At 38.2% G+C, this 18,182-nt stretch overlaps 1 protein-coding gene across 7 annotated transcripts in view; it reads left to right on the top strand.

The window, feature by feature from the left end:
• The first annotated feature begins 12,714 nt into the window (after positions 1–12,714).
• COL19A1 (collagen type XIX alpha 1 chain) overlaps positions 12,715–18,182 on the top strand; it is a 189,124-nt gene continuing 183,656 nt past the window's right edge. For 3 of the 7 annotated variants that reach the window (XM_064650213.1, XM_064650214.1, XM_064650215.1), the window contains exons 1-2: positions 12,715–12,923; positions 15,062–15,191. In XM_064650213.1, the coding sequence (XP_064506283.1) occupies positions 15,098–15,191 (94 nt within the window). In that variant the 5' untranslated portion in view covers positions 12,715–12,923; positions 15,062–15,097. Of the gene's footprint in view, positions 12,924–13,958; positions 14,087–15,061; positions 15,192–18,182 lie in introns of those variants that run through there. The other 4 variants (XM_064650211.1, XM_064650212.1, XM_064650209.1 and 1 more) reach the window with 3 other exon arrangements.

Raw genomic sequence — 18,182 nt, 5'->3', positions numbered from 1 at the left:
CTGGTTTCATCAGTGTATTTTCAGTTTGTTTCTTATATTAGGTATCAGTTCAGCTTTGCCATGTTTGGGCATAGTCTCCACTGTGTGGACTCTATAATATTACAGGTCATTTAGCAGGTAGCTATGTTTTACCTTGTTTTCTACAGCATCGACTTACACTTGTTGATCTCACATAAATAAGTTCTGTTTTAATTTTATGCACATTTAAATAGCACACTCAATGTGTGATATTTTCTAGAATTTTACAGGTTGTTTTAAAACATTTTCCAATGTATGACCATTTGTATAATGCTTGTTATTACATTCACCATCGTCTTTGCTCATGTGTGGTTTTATGTTGGTCACCTTTGAAGCCTTAGCCATTGCAGATGTTATTAGGTTTTATTCCATTTGGGTTTTAGTTGTGCTGACTTCTGGTAACTTTCAAACAAATAACACACTACACCAATGTGTTGAAAATATGAGCACTTTCTTTAAACACACCTGACACATCTATAGGATAGACCTCTAAATAAATCTAAAGCATTTTTTTTGTTGCTAGCTATTTTCTCCTTCTCAACAGAAGCTCTCTAGGTATATCTGTACTGTTTTTTGAAAGTGTTCCTGTGACCATCATTGAATTGGACTGCTTCTATACATAAAACAGGTCTGCAAGCACTATTTTGGTTCACAGTTTTGGATGAGAGAGAGCAGCTTTGAATGATGCTAGTGACTAATCAAGTATTTTTGAAAAATAAGCAGTTAGAAATTAGATGAGGCATTGCTAAGCAACTTATAACACTTGTTTCAGTCCTAGTTTTCCCATTCTGTTTTTCCAGTTTTTTAAAAAACATAATGTTCTCACGTGTACTTAACATTCTCTTAAATTTTGGAGATTGCTCAGCTGGCTTGCTGCAAAACTATCACATTACTGCTAGATAAACATCATTAAATTGAGCGCAAGGCTTTGCTTTCCTTGGCTGGAAAACATTGTGAATAGCTTGCTGTTGACATGAAAATGATTAAGTAGGAAATAATTGCATGTCCATTTTTGTAAGGTGATTTAGATGGCCCAGGAAAAAGGTGATACAGCGAAATCAAATATAAGATTTCACTCACAGGACCAAGTACTGCAGGGCTAAGCTCACTGAGCAGTATACATCCTTTTGGAAAATGGGAACTCTTTAAGAGAGGTAACAATAGCTTTGTGCACTCTGTGATGGCTTAAAAAAAGATGGGTTTTAATAGGAAGAAACACTAAGTAGCAGTAGTGTAGCTGTGTTACTGCTTTATATGGTATTGATGGCATAACTATGCCATTGTGTTAGCTTCTACTGTCCAAGCAATCTGCTTTCTAATTGATGTCAGTGAGCAGGAATGGTTCCGGAAATAAACCTCAAACCAACCAACCAGAAAAACCCACCTACCACAAAACCACAGTGCATTGTAGTGAAAAACAGGTGAAATGAAACAACGGCTCGACAATCCATCTTTGTTATTCAGAAAAAGAGAACAGCCTAACTTTGTACATGGAAATAAGACTTCTGGTCTTATTAACTAGCCATAAGGCTAGTTTATACCATAAGACTAGTTCACAGATAACAGATAAGGCATATCATAATCCAAAGGCTGAAGCCTAAAGCTAGAAAAACTGAGAAAAACAAGTCACTTGGAAAAAAAAAATCACATAAATATTGCTACAAATGCAACTATTAGCCTAGATATGTGGTACAATCTTTATAATTCCATATATTTAAAACTAGATTATATTTTTTTCAAAAAGAAGAGGTATAACTTGCGTATAAATTAGGAATTTTTCAGGAATGACTGAATATCATTTTATGGTCTAGATTATGAAGGAAATCGTAACCTTCTCTGGAAGTAATGTAATGTGCCTAGATGGAAAATGTCTTCTCTGGACATGGTCCTGGGCCACTGACTCTAAGTGGCCCTGTTTGAGCAGAGAGGTTTGACCCAACAATGTCCACTGGTCCCTTCTAACCTTGGCTCTTCTGTGAGAAGTGTCAACAGTATCAGACTGGTACAGAGAGAGAAAGCCAAGCAAGAGTCATGAAGCCAAGGAAGTTAAAGGAAGGCTTCTTGCAGTAAAGGTAAGATCCTAGCCCAAGTCTCAGTGATGACATTAGGAGAAGAGTTTTTGAGAGACCAGGTGAGCTCTGAAATGTAAGTAGCACCTGAAGGCTGCAAGATTTCAGGATGGGAAGATTTATCTGCAAAGATACAGTGGATGGTGAGTAGATATGTTTTCAAACCTTTTTATTTAAACTGTTTCACCTAGTAGACTAAGCTACTTCTATTTAAAGAGTTACTTTGTTAAAGCTTTAATAAAGTCCACTTTTAGCTATGAGAAATATTTTAATTTGGTAAATTACAAAGTAATACACACGTAGCTCCATTTCAAGAACTTTTTCAACATGTAGTTAGGTGCAGAGATCATGGCCTGGAAAACACAGTGATGGATAGCAAAGCCTCATTCAAAACATAAAGGAAAAAAAGGGGAAGCCTTTCATCTTGTTAATTTGGTTTTGGTGTTGGGTTTTTTTATCATGTTATTTAGCTATCTTTCTGTTATAACTGGAAAAAGATGTAATTTAATCCATAGGTAACTGACAAGAACACCAGTGGTCTGTCTGGATATCCAAGATCAGGAATTTCAGCAACCAATTCCAGCAGGAGAGGAAAATAAAGAGTCTACACGCGATGAGGTCTGGAAAGGGATGAGAAAGCAAAAGAGAGGGAAGAACCTCGACCATACTAAACAAAAACCAAAGAAACAAAAACACACCACAAAAAAACCCCCTGTGTTAACTGCAGCATACCATTATGGAGGCTGTTCTAATCCAGATGAGAAACTAGTGGAATCTTGGCTTCTGCATAATTTTTTTTCCAGTGTCTGGGTCAAAAAATTTTGTTGTCTTTGTTGTTCAAGTTGCACTGTTACCACTAAATGCAGCACAGTCTAGGTAGGATCCACAAATGTCTTTCTGGCAAGCAATCTCTTTCTGGTATATTTATTTCTTAATTGCCCTCTCTCTAAGGATGACAGGAAGCATGGGTAATACTTTCTGTTTAGAGTGAAATCCTGGCTTGACTGAAATCTCTGATACTCCTAGCTCACAACAACAGCAGCTAAAGAAAGGTCATAGAAAGCAGGTGTGACATTCTGGCGCAGCTGAAGTTTACACCAAAGCACACACTGACTTAGTGAAGCCAAAATTTCACTCTAAATAAAAAAACTTACCAACACTCCCCATGCTTAGCAGAAAAACCTTATTGTCCACGGCCTAAGTGTTTTACTTGCACTAACTTTCTGGTTCTCTTCCATTATTCTTCACAGTGGGATCCTAGAGTGGAGTTATATAGCAGTGGTCTCCCACAAGATACAGAGGAGAGAACGACCCTGTGCTAAGAAAGCAAATCTGAAAGCAGAAGGCAATGTCATTAATGGAACTGGGATCAGTCCTGTGGGAGCAAGTTTATCTCAGGGAAAACAATAAGAAAAGGAATGACAGAAATTTATTTCTAGATAAGGGGTTTTAACATGTTTAAAAATGTTTCAGTTTTTAAGTGAACCATAGTGACATCTTTCTGTTTTCAGTGTTACTTAAGCAGAAATTAAGTCAATGAAGCTATTTTCAGGGAGTTTTCGCATTGTATTATTTTAATAGTGAAGAGTATTCCTTTAATTTTTCCTGTCTTGTGGTGTTCTTGTTCTTAATGCTGATAGGTTTTCAGTAAATCATTGTCAAAGGCAACGCTCAATGCTCTCAAATTATGAAGACATTTTAATATGTATTTTAATTTCAGAGAAAAGAAGGTAAATACTACTGAAATATGGGGAGAGATGGGGAAATTATGGTTTGATTATATATTTCTTAGGCATCAAAAGACCTTAGCTACATCACAAAAGTCAAATACAGTCCGTAATTCAATCTGATACATAGTCTTTCTTTTGTCCATGCCCACTTACACATGTGGAATGAACCATACAATGATATTTCACTGTTGTCTCCATTTATGGTTAAAGGGAAAAACTTACAGGACTCCAAAACTGATTAACATTTAAAAAAAGAACTGTTTTGCATAGTATTCTACACTGAAAGATATTAAGTGAATCTGATTGCATCAAGATTAGTTTGTGTTTCATTAACAAAGAAAAAAGGATTCTAGCTCAATCCATTGGGCTACACTATGTCAAATAATATTCTAGTATCCTAATTTTTGCTTCTGCTTCCTTCTTTTTGTTTCACTGCCTCAGCTCCTGACTGTCATACTGGTAAATAATTCAAAGATAGAGTAGAAATAAATCACTAAATTAATTTGATGTTTTATGTTTTAGATATTTTAGCTCATGTAGGTGAGCAGTGATGGCCTCCCATTGGCTAAATATCATCCTGTCTCCCACCCCTTTTCCTTGTCTGGTTTTCCTTGCCTTGTCTGTCCCATCTAGAGGCCAGCTGTCATCATGCAGGCAAGGCAAAAGACTGGGGAGTTTGGTGGGACAGCGTATTTGAACTCAACGTAAGGGCAGTGGCATAGGCTGGGAAGTATTTAAGACTTCTGGACCAACTTATGAAAAGAGAAAATATAATAAGGTGGGGATCTGAGCAGTTACGACCTGTCTGTACTGCCTGAGACCATCTAGAATACAAATTATAGTATTTATCTTGAATAGTCCAATAAAATCACAGGAGTGGAAGTTTTCCACTGAAAATACTACCTAAATTTTTACCTTCTCTGACAATAAAATTATATGATATTTTAAAAGGATATGCACACCTTTACTGTAGTCCAAGGTAAGTTTGTGTTAATGAAACTGTTGAGGAGAACTGCTCTGAATGTAAATTGAAGGGCCTTATGTAGATGTAACTGAAAATTCTTATTTTATCATGTCTGGTACAGGCAATGCTTGTGGAATATTCATTTAAGTCCTCTGGACATGGAATTTGACTCAGTTTATTGGTTTCAGTCCAATTTACTCTGTGAACAATTTACATCATTATAAAAATGTGTTGTAGTAGTGTAGGTCATTTTTGTAGTTAATTTTTATCCATAAAAAGAATATAAATATTTCTAAGTATATTAGACTACCTTATCTAAAGATGTCTAAAAGCCATGCTGGTCCTAAAGTTTACTTAAGTTTGTTGAATGCCTACAGATTCTACAAAACCTTTAACTAAGCACGAATTCAGTTCAGAAACTTAGCTGTCAGGTTGAAGTTAGGAACACTGTCACTCTAAAATCAAGACAGACACTTGCAAAGAAAGTTAATTCCAAATCTGTATTTCCCAAGGGAAATTACATCCTTCATTGAGACACCTCAGGTGCCTCACACGACTTGCGTTCAGATTTCACTCTTGCTGTTTGCTTACATGGAGACAGGAACATAACTCACTTCCATGATTGGCCTAAATTAAGAATGCTTAAAGCTGGATTTAAACTTGTGATTAAATTACTTTTAGCTTATTAACTCTGTGGTCTTTGCACCACAGGAACACAATCATTCAAGTAAATATGTGTAGTCCTTTGTCTTGCTGTAATTGCAGAAGTGTGCTTGGATGTAGACAGCTTCTTTCCCAGTGCACTGGGAACATTTCTCCAGCGGTTTCCTCTGTGGTACCACAGGCAGCCATGGGATACACTCAGACTTCCTACTGATTTATGTAGTAAAGCTCAGTACTAGGGAGGACTCAGAAGAAGGCTTGCCAGCTTCGTGATTTGGAACTAGGCTAGTCTAACTTGGCATTCAAGCCTAGGTTCTGATGGCAAGAAACACTTCTGTGGGGATGTAAAGACAAATGTGTGCCTGGTGCAAGCTCTTGTTTTCAGTTATGTATTCTTCTGCTTACAGGCCTTCTGTGGATAGTCTTTTTTAATTTTTTTTTTTTACTCCTGTCAACAGGCTTAGCTTATTCAGTTTCAACCTTTTTTTTCCTAATTTTATTCTCTAGGAGTCAAATCCTCTGTTGAAGCAAATTTTAAAGTTCCCTAAATACCAGTGAAGTATCTGTAACCTATGAACAGTTCCTTAAAGAAATAACCTCTATTCTAAATCCTGGGAAACTGAACAATATTGCAGTAGGACAGACAACCTCAATGTTGGTGATGAATGTTTGAGCAACTCGATCCTCCAACAGTTTGTGAGGGTTTTTTTTTAAACAATTTGACCTTGTAGTTTTAACACATGAACCAACTTCTTCCCAAATAGGTTTGAAAGCATGCTAATTATTCATGCTAAAAAAATTTTGGATAAACCAATTTTATTACGAAAAATTTTGTTTCTCTGTGAAAAATATCTTCCTCCTGTAGAAGCCCAGAAGATAAGAGGCTAATATGTTTGTCTCAAGTACTGATAGCGGTGGAGCCAATCAAAGATTGTTAGTAATAACAACTGAGGGTTGTTGGTAATAATACACTGTTAGAAAGAACAAGATGTGGATGGAGAAGGGGACCATATGGAGGTAGGGCAGCACTTTTCTGGGACAAATGTCCTTGTTCTGGGTCCTGGAAATAAGCACAACACAGTACTGCACAGACACAGGAATGAGGTCAAGAAGCAGACCGCAAGGGAGGATCAAACACACCCAAGATCCCTGAAGCCCTCCAACTCATTTCCAGAAAGGTCCAGAAGAACAAACTGAGTATGAAAACTAATCTGCTTAGAAAGTGAGAAACTTCTCTCCAGGGTGGGGGAACTTATCTACAAAGAAGCACCTCCACATAGCCTGGGTGTGTGTGCACCCCAGGACCCCAGACACCCCATCAGCTGCATCAATGCTGAAGCCAAGACTGGTTATCTCTCTTTCTTCCTTTCTTTCTCTCTCCTTCCCCCTCTTTAATTCATTTCTCTCTCTCTTCCCTTTCATCCTACCCCTTTTATCTAAAACCCACTGCCATGTGCTTATACTAGGAGGTCAGGGTGGGAAATTTTTTTCATGTGAAAATACAGCTTCACTAAATAGTTGCAGGATGCCACTTTCACCTATTGGAACATAGCTGGTTCCAGCATTAAGAATTGGTTCCAACACAATTAGTCAATGGCTAATTGGCGAGATTAAGTACTCAGTTAAAATAAGCAACAAGATATATCTGGATTACACTTAGCAGGAAAGGGAAGAAACCAAAGCAGTTCCTAGCAACTCCAGGCTTCATCAAAATGGCATGTTCATGCTAAATCACACGGCCTTGCTCCAAACTTAAATTTCTCCATTGTGTACAAACCAGATTTGACATGCCAAAAAAAACCAATTTAGAGACTGATACAAATGTTACACTTGATACACTACATAGCTACATTTGTTTTAGGAACCTTCCATTTATTTAAGTAGTGGCCTTTCTAGGAGCTAGTATTGGATTTTGCATTCCTCGTAAACAGTAAAATTTATTTGAATCGCCATGCATAAACATACAGTCATGCAAACACAGTCTGATAGGTTCATCCTTTTGACTGTCATTTTCTATTAGTACTCAAATCATCAGCTCCCAAAAATACATATAAACACAGGGTGACGTAGGATGTTGAGTTGCGATATGTAGAGGCCAGTAGGCTGGTTTGGAAAGCAGGTGGCAGCCAGGGTTGTTTTTTTTCTTTTTTTTGTATGTACTTCTGTCTCACTATGAACTGCAGCCTTTTAGATGCTACTGAATTCATAGTTCTTTCACATCTGAGATCATAACTAGATAGCTCTAGGCAGACATCAAGCTTACATAAATCTGTAAAACTACTTACTTAAAAGTATAATAGTTAAATCCTGAGAATATTTACTCCTAGATGAGAGGCAAATAAAGTATGTGGATGCAGAGATACAGATTAACTATGGACTTTAATATGACTTTCCTGATTATTGTGCCTATTTATTCATCAATAAATATTAATAAAATACTTGTCATTTTATTATTTCATTTTTATGTTGTTTGACGGTATTGAAATTGAGCATGAAAATAGCATAATGGTAAATAGCTCTGCATGAACTCAGGGTTCTGGATGTGTTAATATAATTGTAGCTACTATGTTGATAAAACTGATGGTCATACGTATCAGTTAGTCTTGCACAGGCAAATTTCTAGAAGTTATTTTCTGAAAATTTGAAACTATTCATAACTAGATGTATAAGTGGGTTATTTATCATTGTAGTATTCCGTTTGTAAATAACATTTGGGCAAATTAGCTGGCTAGAAAGGACAGAGCAGTAGGAGACAGACAGAAAACAGGCATAGAATATTCAGCCTTCTGATCTGAAATAAAGTTGGCCATTAAGCCTGTAGGGTTTATACAGCCTAGTCTTTTTATAGGATCTTAAATTTTGATGATACCTTTCCTCTGCTCTTCACCTTCCTTTTCCTAATATTTGCATCATATAAATTTTAAATTAATATATTGCACTGATTTAAAGATGTTTTCAGACTGTGTGTAGGATTTTAACATATTCATACAGAAGTATTGGGCAAGCACCTGTACTTCCCAGCAAAACCTAAAACCTGGCTTTGATCTTTTCATTATGTGTAATGACTTTTAAAGACATATGGATACTTTAGTCTAAAACAAGCCAGAAGTTGTGCTTTGACTTGTTTTGGAAAATCGCCTTTCAGCTTTTATCTCCCCTAATCAGCTGTTTGACCACTTACTTTTTTTCTTGTACAGTAGGAAAGGCATCAAAAGGCACATATTTCTTGTGTTACAACTAGGATGGATTCCATACGAAAGCAGGAAAAGAAAGAACAACAGTGGTAAATGTTATTTTTCAATTATTTAATTGTCTATGTCTTTGTGTGGTTCATGAAGCAATAGAACTTGTGACAAGCTGTTTGTAATATGGCTCTCTCTATATATGAATTTATTCATAGGAAGACAAAGTAAAGCATGCCTTTTAATATATTAAGGACATACATATTTTGACACTATTAATCTTAGCATTGTTTCTCTAAGCCTGGACTGATGTTTTACCAAATTCTACAAATCCAGCTGTATTTCAGGTTTGAATAACTTAACTGAATTTTTGAACACTTAAAGAGTAGTATATGCAGAGAAATGTATTCTTCTGGGATGGTAAGGAATACTTTACAAAGCATATGATAACAACTGTTGGCATGTTTGCAACTGGTAAATAAAAGCAATATATCAAAAGGTTGATTTATTTACTTTGAAATTTATATATTTTGAATTAAAATGTCACTATTAAAAATATGAAACATATTAGGACCAGATGCAGCTAAACATTGTGAATTATACAATGCCACATTATTTTTTTTTGAGATGAGGTTTATCAGTGACATTGGAATTGAAGATAAAGAACATACTTTTTTTTTTTTTTGGTTGCCATACCATTACACTTATTAGCAATTGCTGATTTTAAGACATGTTGTAAAGTGCCAAAGAGTGGAGAAAATACTTGAGCCAAGACAACAAATACCACCAAAGTATAGTGATAAGTATTCTCTCTGCTTTTTTTTTTTTTGCGTAATTTTTGGCCCCTTTACTCAAAAACTGAGTGCTTCCTAAGTATGCAGAAAAAGAAGTTACAGTTTGGGTTTTTTCCTCTTTTCATCTCCTATAGAAGAAATGAAGTGACATCCAGTTTTTCTGTTGGCTTTGCTGCTTAGCAGTGCTTAGTACATGTGCACATGCTTATAAATAATTCCTTTTTGATGTAATTTTTGCCAAAGTGCCCTCATTTGAGTGACATTTTTGCTCCATTTACATCAATGTTAAAATTTCCATTAACTTCCCCAGGGCTGGGATTCCACCTGTTTTGTCTAAGTTCACTATAGTTCAGTCTCGTGTATTTAAAAGCATTTATATTTTAATTGCTTCAATGGAATGCAGTTGTCGTGACCGACAAATCTTGCAGAGGGCAGAAAGGATCATCTGGCGAGGAACAACGCCACATAAGGGCTTATACAACAGAACAGAAATACTGAGCTCCACATTCAGTGAGAAATAGCGTGGTAAGGGGCGTTTCAAATTAATCTCCTTTTACAAAATTCTTTTCAAGTAGGATACTGCTGCTCTTAGAGAGTTTTTTCCAAGTTTACAGCTTCATTCCTGCACATGCATTGTCGTAAGCAACACAAGTTTAAAATGTGGATCTAATGAGATGGAGACAAATCTGTTAGCACTGCACAGACAGAGCGAATATGCTGCTTGGCTGGTTTGGATATTCTAATCGTGACGAAAGAGTGAAAATGAGTGTTAGCAATAAAGAAAAAATTTCTACAAAGTAAGTCAGTACCTTTGCCAGAGATTCTCTCACCTTTTCCCCCTGAATCCTGCCTGCAACTGCAGTCGTAGTAAAAGCTGTTCAGTGGAGCAGTTCCCCCTTGGTGCAGGAGATGGAACATTCTCTGCATGTCTGTGCTAAGTGTGGCTTCAAACCTAAATTTCTCTTCTTCCTGTTTCTTGGTGTATTTGCCTTGGCTCTTGCCTGGATCCAGGTCTAATCCTGTCTTCTGTGTCTTTTAGCTAAACTCTGAGATAGCTGGAAAACCATGTTACCGCAAAGATAACATGGGATGTCATCCATTGTCTTCAGGTGCTTCAGCTCCCTGGATACAAAGAAAAGAAGACAATCTATAGAAAATGTTTTCTCTGGAGCACATCAGTAACTTCAGGTGAACAAGAGTACAGGTGTTTGGAATTTTTAAGCTGTTTATGGTAACAAGAGATGTTTTGCCAGTTGTGGCTTTGCTTATTGCATTATGAGAGGCAGAGAGAAGCCATTTTTGGGGGGTCATGACAGGGGTTTTTAAAGAGTAAGGTTTTTCTTGTTCCCAAGTTTCACATGACTAGTCATTCAAACTGTATTTATTAACGTGAACAGTGTTGTCCATAAATACATATGGTGGCAGTCCCTAACATTGACCTCCTCAACTAGTATAAATCACTGTAATTCCTTTGATTTGTGTGAACTAGAATAATCCAGTTTAGTTGAAGATCTGGCCCAGAGTACAGGAAGTGTATATGTTAGTCAGGGAAAGTTGTAGCAGTTTCTAATTCTTCTACTTACTACTTTCATGCAGATGTGGAGTGTTCTTTAAAGTTGACATGGTCCAAATAAGGTATTTAATTTTCTATTTGTAGTGTCAATATCTTGGTAAGTGAAGCAACACCCTTGGTTTAGGAATTATGTTTCATTATTGCTTCATAGGAAAAGAAGACCTTATTTGGATCTGGACCTTCAAGCAATACTGAAATTTTGACAGACAGAAATATTTCTTTAAAGGATGAACTGATTGTATGTGCAACTGTTATGCAATTAAAATGTTTACCTAATTCAGAACTTACAGTGATTGAAATTAATGAGACCATTTATATTCATGTAACACAGATGAATCCAGGTAATTAGGACATGTAAATTAAGTAAAAAAAAATATTTTTTAGAATTTTGTAGCTTGAAAGAGCAATGAGAAATACAGTTCCTTTCAAATCAAAAATGATTATGCCTTTCACTAGGGGCAGAGCTTTTACAAAAGGTCTTTCAACTGAGGATCTCACAACTCTGCTTGAAACACAGAATTAGGGCTCAACACTGAAGCCTTTATCAAGTGAACAGTCTGAAGGGGAAGGAAAGTGCTCTGATGATTTTTCAGCTGTGGGATTGGGCTCTTGCCCCTCACTCTGTGAGGTAAGACAGCTTTACTTTCTATAATTTACAGAATGAGCAAGCAAGAAGTGTGACTTGCCTAAAGTTACACCACAAGTCTGTGGCAAAGCTGTGAAATAAAGCACCCCAGCAGATGTGTATGTAAGCTGCAATTTCATCTTTCTCTTGTGATTCTAAGTTGGGAAGAACAACAACTGTTTTGAAATTCAAACCAGAAAGATAATTATGTCTTTCCATGTGATTTGTTGGTTATCCTGGCTAGCTATCTCAATTGAAATGAGGAAACACTTTCCAAAATCTGGTGGGTGTGTAGGAGGGTTTGGGATATGGGGATTGGGAGTGGAAAAAAGTTTATCCTATGAATTTTCTGACCTGAAGAACATTTGGCTAAATTGATGTTAAGCTGATAAATTCTCATATGACCATCTTCAGTTTTTTTCCCCTGTCAGAACGATTCTACTAGAAAAAGCTAAAATATGTCTTGGATATGCATAAATGAGATATGTTTACTTAAAGCCCTACTCTCTGTCTTCTGTGTATCTATTTCTAGTCATTCCAGTCCTCTCCGTCCTTCTATCTGGTTTACATCTTTAAAATGCAATTCAGAAAACTGCCACAAGCACACTTGGAGAACCTGACAAAAGTGCAGTTTGGCACATTCAGATAAGAGCCAGTGGCAGCGCTCAGTCTCACTGTTTCATCACAGACAGACAATATTACAAGTGTAAGAACACTCAGGTTTGTAAATTATAGATTTTAAAAGGCAAAGCAAATGTCAGTAATTCGCTGAGCATTGCAGCATCAGTGCCATAAACAGGTGTACTCTCTTGGTTTCTTAAGTGGCTGATTTTTAAATTTATGATCAAGTATATAAAATTAATGGCGTATGCTTACACTTAAAGGATAAAAGCTAGTTTCTTCCAGTGTGCTAATGTACATAATTGATTCTTTACAACTAGAAACCAGATACTCTTTCATTCATGCATTCATCCCATGGCAGTCTAATTTATGGAACTGTGGTGCACTGGTTTTTTTGGGGAGGTAGTAGGAAGAATTAAAAAAAACATTTCTTACATTGTTACCTGTCTTGGGATATACACATATGATTATGTAGAATCTGTGTCTGGGTGGCTGTTTGGCCTTTCTTGCAGAGTATTCTTGCTCACTGAGTGGGAGGGTCACACTGCATGAGACTAATAAGGACAGAGCTGCATCCCCCTCTACCACTCTTGGAGACTTACTCCAGCAACTCCTCAGCACTACAGCAGCTCTGTACAGGCATTTTCAGTGCTTCCGGGGGACAGAATAATATAAACATTAAAGGTAAGCAACTCATTATTTGTAGTCAATTCTCTAAACATATCACATGTGCACACATACACACATACTACACTATTCCTGGCTTGTTTTGTGGTGGTTTTGTTTGTGGGGTTTTGTTTTCCAAAATAACCATTTAAGTTTATCACTGCTAATATTAACTATGTTTTGGATAAACATGATGTACACTGTAAGTTTTTAATGCACTGCAATCAGCCTATGCTATAGTATGCTTCTCATGACTCTGTAAATACATTGTATATGTTAGTGGGTGACTATAGGTATATGCAGAGATATGCTAATAGAAACAGCCCCATTAAATTAGCAGTAATTTACAAAACTGATTAAACTGTTGCAAATTGCCACAGTTCTGACTGTGCATGTATTTACATTTAAAAACCTACCTATCAGTGTGTGCCCTTGTAATTAGCTCGCGTACCGGGTGGCCTGCACGCAGTTAGTCGAACACGCCGGTGAGTGAGCTGCGGCAGCGAGTGCCCTCCGAGGAGGGGGCACGGCGCCGCGCAGCAGCTGCGGGGCAGAGCCGGGGATGCCGAGGGGCGCGTCCCGCCGGGCTGGCACCAGCGCCGCCGACCCCGGCCCGCTCCCGCCCGCGGCGGCCCCTCACCTGCGGCCCCGTGCAGGTGCCGGCGCGGCCCCCCGGCAGCGCCCGGCGGCACCGGGGCTCCCCCGCCCGCCGGCGCCGCCGGCCCGAGCGGGATCCTGGCTCCGCTCCGCCCCGGGGCCGCATAGGAAGCGCCGGCGGGCGCTGCCCCTCGCTCGGCTCGCCCGGGCCGGCCGCTCCCGGCGCCGCAGGAGGGTCGGGGAGACGGGGCGGGGGCGGCGGGGGGGCCCGACAGCGGGGCCGGGGGCGCGGAGCCGAGAGCTCAGAGAGCGAGCTCCGGCTGCGGGGCGGGGGCGCTGCTCGGGCTCCTCGCCCAGCCCGCCGCCCAAGCTGTCCGCTTGCCTTTCCGCCTGGAGTGCTGGACCTTCCCTCCGGCAAACCCGGCTCGATCCGAGAGAAATGAAGCTGCCGGCACTGCCGAGTTAAAATCTGAGCTGCCGAGGGCTCGGGTCGCTCCGCAGGCGCCCCGTGGGCTCCGGAGCGCCGGTCGAGCGAGGGAGCGGAGCCTCCCGGAGCCCCCGGAGGGAGGGCACCAAGCCTGGAGGTGCGGCGGCAGCAAGGGGTTGGTGATGCTGGTTGTTAGAGCCCTTCAAAAAAACGAGTCCTCTGAAGCGGCAGCTCTAGTGAATTCCCGATGCCTGCTTGCAAAGCAGGTGCAGGAAATTAAATGATAATGTTATTTGAACATATATTGGCTTCGCTGCTGGTGGGGAGGCTGGAAAAGTTAATGATGGTGTAGTTGCTGTCAGTGCATGTGCCTGACAGAATAGCTCTGATGATGAATAAGGTGCCCTGTGAAAATAATTATAAAAATTGCATCTTAGTTATGTGTTTTGCTTTTCTTACAGAAAATGATTAGATTAGAATTAGATTAGAATAATATTTGCCATTTTCTGTGTGTCATTAAATCTGCGTGTATCTATGCATTGCAGTTGACTTAGAAGAAAAGCTGAACAATAAAAGCTATGTTCTTGAAGCCAGATTGTACATTTGTGAGATTTTAAGTGGCAATTAAATATAGGCTGCTTGCATATTTTGCAAGGTAGAGAAACAGCATATTTTGGTTTCTGTTGTGCTTAAACTGAACCAACTGCATGTTGTTCTTTGTTCAATTTGAAGACTACTTCAGCAGTAGTAGTCTTCAAAGTCACTGGAAGTGTTGTGACACCAAATAGTTTAGCTAATATATTGAAAACTGAAAAATAATTTGGGGAGAAATATAAAATTATTAATCACTAATTAAATGGAAAATCAGGGCCTTTACAACTAATATATCTGAGTTAGTTTTTCTAAGGTGTTACTTTGAAGTTCAATAAAGAACTAAAAAGGGGTACATTTGTCATTTGTTTCTAAATTGACATAAGACTTTTTGTAGCTCCTTAAGCAGATAAATTATACACTTGAGTGTTGCTAGCAACTTTCTCTTCACAGTTAAGAAATTTTGTTTGCAGTTTTCTGATGGAGTAAGGCGAAAAGAATAAGATTAAACTGTTCTAAAAATGCTTATTTTCTGTTTCAGATTTGTAGCTGATTGTTCATATGTGTTCAGGGGGAGATGAACTACATTGGATCCTGCATAATTTGGCTTTGTATGGCAGTCTTCCTCCTCCTTCCTGTTTCTACTTCCGTGGCTGTGAGTGACCAGACAGGTACTTCCACTTTTCTTCCCCATCACAGACCAAAGGCATAAATCTCAGGACTGAAAAATTTCTAACAGATAGCAACAGCACATGGAAAATAAACAGTATGAGGAGATAAAATTATACAAGATAATGTAAATCTTTTTTTGTAGAATGTCCTAGGTTAGAAGCAGTTTCAAAATAGCCTTCCTGTGCTTGGAAGAATCGTGCTTGGAGGCAGTTGTAGATCCTAGGAGTTTTGTTTTGTCCTTTTTTTCCGTACCATACAAACCAAGATTATAAATCAAAGTTTGCGAAACTTTTGTGAACAAAGTCACGTGGCTTTATTATAGCAGACTAGTTATCACACTGACCTAAAGAATACTTCAAAGATCTGTATCTATCTGTATCTATCTTAGACAAAACCTTGTGCCTAGTGGGGAAAAGGAATATAGTGATATTTTCTAACTTAAAAGCTGTTACCCATATTCTGCAAATTTTCTCATACTTCTTTGTTTTGTTCTTTCTCTGTCCACATGTTATCTAGAATTTTCACTTAAACTCTACAGTAACTCTCCAGGGTGTGGTAAATTCTGTCTTAAAGGCACATCATGTGTACTTCTCACATGAGGAATGTCAGTTTTCTGGAATTGCTCAGCCTCCACACATACCTCAACTTTCTATAAATTTCTTACATTTACTGGCAAGAAGAACATGCTTATTGTTATTTAAATGAAGTACTTTTTTTCAAAAATTAACTTAACTTTCAGTAATGCTGTTTTTTCCAGAAATCTGATGAAAGATAATAGAAGCTAAACATACACAAAAACTTTGAATTTCAATAGCACATTCGAAACTCAGGCCCAAGAAATTCAAAAAATCAGTGACTAGGATAATGATCCTTTTACTACTCCTGGAAACTATAAGTAGTAATATTGAATAAATAATAAGTGTAATGTGTGGGCTCTCAGGTAAGAGTAATGCATTGTGAAGAGTCTGAATTTAAGTCAAAGATTTCTTTCCCTTATATTTTTAGGGCAGCAAGGCTAAGTGCTCTACTGATGAATTATTCTTAACCCCTGTGAGAGAACAAACCTACATCATAGCTGTAAAATCATTCTATTCAACTGTCTGAAAAAAGCAAAAGAGGTTGTATTTTCTGTCACTGCTAGCTGGTTAGTTGCAGAAGGGAATTTTTTAAAAGTGCTAAAATCGTGTGAGTGCAGAAGGTTCCCTAACAACATAAATGAATAAATGGAAACTTGAAAAATGTTAAAACAAAATTCCAGGAAGAATTTTCTCTTTTCTTCTATATTCTTTTTTTTTCCCCATAAAGAAAATATGTCTTAGTAAATGTTGGACATATGTGACAGGTACATTGAACTGCTAATATACAGCGAATCTGAACTCTGCATTACATTCTGTTAGAAGTTAGTGCCTAGGGAGTGAAGTTGCAGTTTTCCTTAACCTGATTGTCACAAATGGATCAAATATGGGTCCAATTGAACCACTAGGAAGAAGAAGAGAGATTGAACTTCTCCTGCGAATAGCTGATGGTGTGCAATTGAGAGATGCTTCTGCAGTTTGTGGAGATACAGGCAGATGGTGAGGAATAACAAGTAGATAGCTGCCAGCTTGAGCAGCTCTGCCAACAGCAGGGAATAGGCTCAGAGTGAAGCCTTAAGTTGATAATGGGAAAGAGACTCTTCTAGAGTCTGTAGGTATGGTTACTGTCCAAAAAAGAAATACAACTTGTAGACCAGTAAGCAGGAGTTGAGAAAGAACGAACCCCGTAATGGAGCAGCAGTAAAACGAATACAGATCTTTCTGCAAACCTTTTGTTAATCTGCCCTGCTCAGCTGACACGAATACTCTGTGTTGCAAAGTAGTCTTGCTACAGTTTGATAATTTATATGCAGATGAATCTGTTACAAATTGGAAATATGCTCACTTCAAGAAGAGAGGAATAGCTAACCTCTTTTTTTTTTTCCTCCTCCTATCTTGCATTAAGACACTCTAAGTCATTCTTTCTTTTGTCTTTGTTCTCTCCTATGCACCAATTCTGTTTGGATCAGCATCTGTCCCTCAGTATCTGCCTAGACAATCCTTCAATAACATATGCATAGCATTTATTTCTCACTGTGCTTATATTAAAGCCTTTCCAGTAAAGCAAATTTGGAGACAATCTGGGATTATTGTATTTACATCCTGAAATTTATCACCTGATCTACTTGATTCTAAAGGAATGGCTTTGAAATTCATGAAAAAGTGTGAATTAGAGTTAATTTAAGGGTGATGAGGGAAAGAAGTATGTTAGGGAAAGGATTTACTTGTGTATATATGTAGGGGAGAGCTTTCTGAGCTGGCATGCCAAATATACTTATTCTTTGGGTCAATATTGTAATAAATAACTACCAGTACTGGAAAAAAGGTCAGTGTGACAGAGTATGCTGGATCATCTCAGAGCAGTCCTCCTTAGGCTCTGAGTGTCCCAATAACCGTTAGATTCACAGCAAGGATTTCTTTCAGTTCTTGCCTATCCAGAAGCTTTGCTATGCTGAATGTTCATCAGAAGGAAACACTCACTTCTCATGACAGAATATAGCAACTCTGAGGGAGAGGGTTCAGAAGTTTTCCACAATCCTGTTTTTGATCTGACTTCAAGAATATTTTGTTCATGTCGTCAACTTATTGGGAATATTTGGGTTTTGAGAGTGGATATGAGCTGTAGTGACACATGAAGTTCTAATTTAATCATTCCAGAATGCTCTATATTAAGAATATTAATACTCTGTCTCATTCCCAGATCATTGCTTCTTTTTCAACTTTGTTTTACAATTACTGTTTTTAAAGTCACTTGCTAACCCATGAAAAATGTAGTATAAGCAAAGTCCTGGGACTGTCAGGCATGGTGAATTTCCATTGCCTTTTGACATGGAATCCGTTGTGAAAAGTATAGGCTCTAGATTATAATTTTGGATAGGCACTTTAGCCCAAATACAGAGTGGTTTCAAGTATGCA

The sequence above is a fragment of the Pseudopipra pipra genome, chromosome 3 (assembly GCF_036250125.1).
Source record: "Pseudopipra pipra isolate bDixPip1 chromosome 3, bDixPip1.hap1, whole genome shotgun sequence".
NCBI classification, from domain to species: domain Eukaryota; kingdom Metazoa; phylum Chordata; class Aves; order Passeriformes; family Pipridae; genus Pseudopipra; species Pseudopipra pipra.
This window is presented reverse-complemented; position numbering and strand designations above follow the sequence as displayed.